The sequence below is a fragment of the Lacerta agilis genome, chromosome 13 (assembly GCF_009819535.1).
Source record: "Lacerta agilis isolate rLacAgi1 chromosome 13, rLacAgi1.pri, whole genome shotgun sequence".
Classification (NCBI taxonomy): Eukaryota; Metazoa; Chordata; class Lepidosauria; order Squamata; family Lacertidae; genus Lacerta; species Lacerta agilis.
In genome coordinates, this window is record NC_046324.1 from 42,080,002 (window position 1) to 42,086,029 (window position 6,028).

The 6,028-nt window shown below is 43.8% G+C and overlaps 1 protein-coding gene across 2 annotated transcripts; it reads left to right on the forward strand.

Annotated features, from left to right (window-relative positions):
- The first annotated feature begins 107 nt into the window (after nucleotides 1–107).
- On the forward strand, nucleotides 108–5,963 carry AIMP2 (aminoacyl tRNA synthetase complex interacting multifunctional protein 2). 2 transcript variants are annotated; one of them, XM_033166863.1, is made up of 4 exons: nucleotides 108–315; nucleotides 1,770–1,976; nucleotides 3,716–3,947; nucleotides 5,425–5,963. In XM_033166863.1, the coding sequence occupies exons 1-4, from the start codon at nucleotides 157–159 to the stop codon at nucleotides 5,808–5,810; spliced, it is 984 nt and encodes a 327-aa protein (XP_033022754.1). In that variant the 5' UTR covers nucleotides 108–156; the 3' UTR covers nucleotides 5,811–5,963. The 2 variants fall into 2 exon arrangements, with proteins under 2 accessions (XP_033022754.1, XP_033022753.1); XM_033166862.1 differs by having other exon boundaries at nucleotides 117–171.
- Nucleotides 5,964–6,028: the final 65 nt, after the last annotated feature.

Sequence of the window (6,028 nt, forward strand, 5' to 3'; positions counted from 1 at the left end):
GCAGGCCAATAAGAAGCGAAGTCGGGGGCGGGTCACGGACGAACGTCCTCCAATGGGAGTAGAGCAGTGGGTGTGGCGCGCGCGCGGGGCGTGGCTGCCTCTGTGCCAGTCAGTCAGTCACTCACTCAGCGAGGAGCCGCCGGCCGAGCAGCCACGATGCCGATGTACAAGGTGAGGCCCTTTCACGGGGGGCCTGTCTCGGCGGCGGTCTTGGCTGAGCACCTTCCTGCCTGCATGTACCGGGTTGGAAATATGCACCGCTGCCCCGAGGGCGGCTCTCCGTCAGCCGCCTCGCCGCCGCCGCTGCTTCACGAGGTAGGAAGGAGGCGGCCCAGAGGCGCCGCACTCTGAAGCGGGCAGGGTCGGGGTGGCGGGCGAGGGCTTTCTTTCTTTGGCCTCTCTTCCTAGGCCGCGCGGTGCGGCTCCTGAGTCCGGCCTGCGCCTGGCCGCCTCAGGGAGAGGCGCTCGTCAGTGCTTTCACTTTCCCAACCGGGGCTGAGGGAGGTTGTTGCGCCAAGGCCCGAGGCCGCCTCGCGTTGTACTTCCTGGCGGCTGACAGTCCGTTCATTTAAATCTCAATCCTTACATTACACACACACACACACACCAAAAAAAACACACCAGGAATCCAGGGAACTGTAGCTTTCCTCCTCCCCTCTACATTGTGAACTGCCCTGAGATCTAGAGAGGAAGGGTGGTATACAAATTTAATCAATAGTAACATTATTATTATTATGACAATATATTATTACAATATATTATTATATTATCAAATGTTTCGTGTATACAGCTGAAAAGCAGGAGTATGTGGCTGCTTTTCTTCCAGGAATCTTGCAGAGCAGCACAAGTCCAGTGTTCCAAGTTCCTTCTTTCAGAATAGGCTTAGGACAGAGCTGCACTTGACTAAAAGGTTATTTGGGAGTAATTGTATATGCTGCCTCAATATATTGTTCATGGTTGCAGTTGGATTAAATGTCTTAATTACATCCGTTTTACTTATGCTAGTGGTGGAGGAATTGACCAGCCCGCAAGCCTAATAAAGGCATGGCTGGCCATTCTTTGCAAAACACACCCACCTGTCAGTTACCTGACAACTTAGGAAATTTTACTTTGTATTTATAGACCACTTGATCACAAATCTTGCTTAAGTGGTGTGCATAATAAAAAAAAGCCTATGATTGGAGTTCAGGAATCTTTTGCTCTTCAGTCTTAGCACTGAGTAGCATAGCACTAAGATCAGATATAAGCCTCTTGCCCTGTTGTTTAAAGGCAGCAAGCAGTTTCAAAGCACGAAAACTCTGAATCACTTAATATCTACTTGTCAAAATGACCTGTGGACAGTGGGCCAGATCCAGCCCTACATCTGTATCCAGTTTCCCACCTGTATTTCCCACCCTTGACCTGTATTGAACCATGATACAGTGGTACCTTGGGTTACGAACTTAATTCGTTCCGGAGGTCCGTTCTTAACCTGAGGTACCACTTTAGCTAATGGGGCCTCCTGCTGCCGCCATGCCACCGCCGCGCGATTTCTGTTCTCATCCTGAAGCAAAGTTCTTAACCTAAGGTACTATTTCTGGGTTAGCGGAGTCTGTAACCTGAAGCGCCTGTAACCCGAGGTACAACTGTATATTGGTAGAGTTCATAATACTAGCATGGAGACTTGTAGAGTATTAAAACTACAGCACACGCTGAGGTACATGGGAAATATCCATCTGTTTTACACAATATTAAAACAGCTGAGTGAATACTAATTGAACTTTATTTAGGAGGAAGTTGATCCAGCTCTTCAGGCACTTGAATCCCGCCAGGAGGAGATCTTGAAACGCTTGTATGAGTTGAAAGCTGCTGTGGATGGGCTTTCAAAGATGATACAAACACCGGATGCAGACTTTGATGCAACAAACATAATCCAAGCAGATGAACACATTCCTTTATCTGCTAGTGCTGCAGAGCTTGACAATTTACTTGGGAAGGCAAGTTCAGATTAACTTTCTCTACACCACAATTCCTGTCTATTTGACTTAACCATTGTTGGAGTTTTTATGATGACTAATGCAGTAATTACCATTCAGGGCAACACTCAGAATGATTTATCACTAAAACATAGCTAAAATCAACAGAAGCACCATGTGATAGGTGGGAGCGGTACATAATTATTTTAAAGCTAAGCTTTAATGAGGTTATTAGCATTCAAGCCAGCACTCAAAATGAATTCAGTGAGCAGGGACTCATTGTTTTAAAACTAAGCTTGATAATACAGTGGTACCTCAGGATGCGAATGGGATCTGTTCTGGAGCCCCGTTCGCATGCTGAGCAATTGGCACCCCGAGCGCTGTGTCTGCGCATGCTTGCCGCGTGATTCGGGCCTTCTGCGCATGTGTGCAACGTCATTTAACGTGTCTGCGCATGTGCGAACTGCTGAACCCAGAAGTAACCTGTTCCGGTACTTCCGGGTTTGACGCGTTCGTAACCCGCACCATTCGCAGCGATCGTATCTAGAGGTATGACTGTAGATCTGAAATATTTCTTACAGCAAACCAGAAATCAAGCATTTAACAATTCTGGAAACAAACAAAAACTCAGTTTAATTCAGTGGCCTGGTATAACTTGAAGATGTGGTTTGTTTTGTTAACTGGTTTCTTTGCAGGTCTGAACCCACCCCAGCCAACTAACTGGGTTGTTTGTGTCCAATAAAGCAGAATGTGAATCTGTATTTTGAAGCTGACGTATGGCTGTCTCTGTTCCTGTTAACAGTGGTGTCTTGTTATGTCTGAGCCCACCACCCTTGTTTAACCCTGGTTTGCTGTAGTTGCTTTGCTTGTCTAAGATTTATCCTGGTTGGTTCAAAAACTCAAAACAAGCTGTACCTCAGCATTGTATGCAAATCTGGCCTCTGTTTCAAAGTATCAATAAAATAATTAAATAGTAACTGAATCCAGCCAAATAATGATAGAGTCATACCTCGGGTTACAGCCGCTTCAGGTTGTGTGTTATCGGGTTGCGCGCTGCGCCAAACCCAGGAGTACCGGAACGGGTTACTTCCGGGTTTGGCACTTTGCGCAGATGTGGCGCTGTGGGTTACGGACGCTGTGGGTTGCAAACGCCTCCCGCACGGATCACGTTCGTGACCCAAGCGTCCACTATATAATATAGGAAGCTCTTGTGGGACTTGTAAAGAAATTTGTGCCTAGTTCTTTGATTGATACATAATAGGACAAAAAAAATTAAGTATTTTAAAATAAACGAGAGACTGGTAGATTTGGGCTGGAATGGATATCCTGTAGTTTTTTGTTGTTTCAGGAATAGAGTTGTTTAAAAATTAGTGCAATCAATGTGTCTTTTGGGAAAGTAAACATTTATGGGATGCTACTACTAATCATGGGAGAGGGAAGCCTCCTTTCCCTCTAATTATATATTTTTTTATTTTAAAAAGTGGGACAAGACTTCTCTGCATGAGCCAGTGCATAAATAGACATCCAGTAACTCTTCTAAAGGTCTGCGACTCTTTGTAGTTCTCAGCTGAACCATTCATCTGGTGGATGTTAAAGGTCGGCTGCCAATTGTAAAAGCCTTTTGTAGAACTTTATTGGTTTTGTGTGTCTTGCAGTTAATTAATGAGGGTGTTTGTGTGTTGTGCTAAGCAAGAGTGGGATGTGAATCGATGCATGAATGTGTCACTTGAACTTACTAATGGTGACTTATTTTCCTACAGGACTATGGAGCTCTGAAGGATATTGTGATCAACGCAAACCCCGATCACCCACCACTGTCATTGTTAATACTCCACGGCTTGCTGTGTGAGCACTATAAGATACTATCAGCTGTTCATACACACTCATCTGTGAAGTGTGTGCCAGAAAATCTCCTGAAATGCTTTGGTGATCAGCCTAAGAAGCAGTCGCGTCATGAGTATCAGTTGGGATTTACATTAATTTGGAAAGATGGTAAGTCCAGCACATTAGGAAAAGGGGCACATTCATTAATGGTAACGTGTTACGAGTAGCACACAATTTCTTGATGTCTGACAATAAATGTGTATCTGCAGCAGATGGGCCAACCGCTGGCCATGAATAAATTTGTAACTGGGAAGCTCAACAACTAGTTTGTCCACAACATGGTCATTCTTTAGACAACAGAATACATTGTGAGAAGAGCTGTAGTAGATGAGTCACTTTTAGTACCAATAATAATTCACCTTTAAGCTTCTGTTCTCTTCCTGTATGATGCAGAAGGATCTGATAGGCACACATATGGTGACATCAAATTATGTCCACTCACCTGCACAATGGGACTCCCTTCTCCCCCTTCCCATGTCCAAAATCTGTTCCGGCTGTCCCCCAAGCACCCACATTTTGGAAGTGCACAGGGAACAGAAGAGGAAGAAGCCGTTACATGAGTTAACTTGTGCTACATTGGACCTCACTTTTCATTCATGCAGGTTGATAGGTCGATAGCTGTACATTGCAGGGAAGATGTTTCATTCTTTGCTCTTCAAAGGACTTCTGAGAAATTTTGAGGGACCTAGTTCCTAGGAATGCCGTTTCAAAAATATTCCTATGAAGCTTCTATTATATAATCTCTACAAGAAAACTATAATTGTGAAATTAACTTTCAACTGAGGAATTATAAAGCATCTTAATAACCCTAGTGTGTTTGCTAACTTGCTCTTAAAGGTAAATGGACCCCTGACCATTAGGTCCAGTCGTGTCCAACTCTGGGGTTGCGGCACTCATCTCGTGTTAATGGCCGAGAGAACCGGCGTAAAGCTTCCGGGTCATGGGGCCTTAACTGCTCAAATAAACCAAGTTCCATTGTTAGGCAGTTCTTGGTTTTAGCTACAAGATTAATTAAGCTTTCTGTTCTAGTTAAGATGTTTAATATTTAGCTTAAGTAAAATTGTCGGTTGTGCAAGTAGAAAAGGAGCATATAATATTCAGTCTTCAGTGTTTCAAACAATAAAATTAAGTAGTGCTAGCCTAGGCTGCTTCTGGTATTATGCTACCTTAACTGCCAAAGCCATTTTAAGTTAATGCTGGGCTATGGTGGTATGTTTGGAAGAAGAAACTCAAAAGTAGCACTACACACTGCCTACTTTTTGAAGAAAGTGAATAATGCTATAGCTGGAAATGGTACCCAAGTTATCCCAATTGCCAGGCTTGGATTAGGAGGAATCTTTTAGTATGCCTGTAGTTTGCTGTTCAGTAATCTCTCATGGAGACATTTCCTAGCAGCTGTAAGTAAAAAGGTAGTATGGCTGACTATATGCAAGTATTCTATAAAAATTCAGTATCTTATATAGAAAATCTGGCTAGCAATTAATGACATAATGGGACATGTTTATAATTGGTTCAAATGAAATGTATTTCTCTCCAAGTTCATGCTTTTCTTGTCTAATGTTCTGTTGCGTTGTGTTTGTTTCAGTGCCAAAATCCCAGATGAAGTTCAGCGTTCAAACCATGTGTCCCATTGAAGGAGAAGGAAATATTGCTAGGTTCTTGTTCTCCTTACTTGGTCAGAAGCACAATGCGGTTACAGCAACTCTGATAGACAGCTGGGTCGATACAGCCATCTTCCAACTGCAAGAAGGGAGCAATAAAGAAAAGGCAGCTGTTTTGCGATCTATGAATGCAGCCCTCGGCAAGACATCCTGGTTGGTGGGCAATGAACTGACAGTAGCTGACGTTGTGGCCTGGTGTGCACTTCAGCAGACAGGGAGCACCAACGCTGTTCCAGCCAATGTCCAGAAGTGGCTAAAATCTTGTGAGAATTTGGCACCTTTTAACTCAGTTCTCAGGTTGCTGAATTAAACATGCTCTATAGAAAGGGACACAGTTGAAATATTTTCTATATTTACATGTGTGCTGTGAGCCTGGGTTATATAATGCCTGTGAATGAAGTTTTAGAAGGCAGCTGTCAAAGGTCTTACGTCAATAAAATGCATCACTTGCCCTTTGTGTATATCTTTTAGTGCTTGTTGCCTCTTTTAGAGACAGTACAGTGGTATCTTGGGTTACAAACACTTCGG

What these genes read in the sequence shown, in the direction of transcription:
- AIMP2 (XM_033166863.1), top strand. Translation starts at nt 157, where the DNA reads ATGCCGATGTACAAGGTGAGGCCCTTTCACGGGGGGCCTGTCTCGGCG. An exon ending in CGCCGCCGCTGCTTCACGAG is followed by an intron (nt 316 to 1,769) that starts GTAGGAAGGAGG and finishes AACTTTATTTAG; the next exon opens with GAGGAAGTTGATCCAGCTCT. An exon ending in TACATTAATTTGGAAAGATG is followed by an intron (nt 3,948 to 5,424) that starts GTAAGTCCAGCA and finishes TGTTTGTTTCAG; the next exon opens with TGCCAAAATCCCAGATGAAG.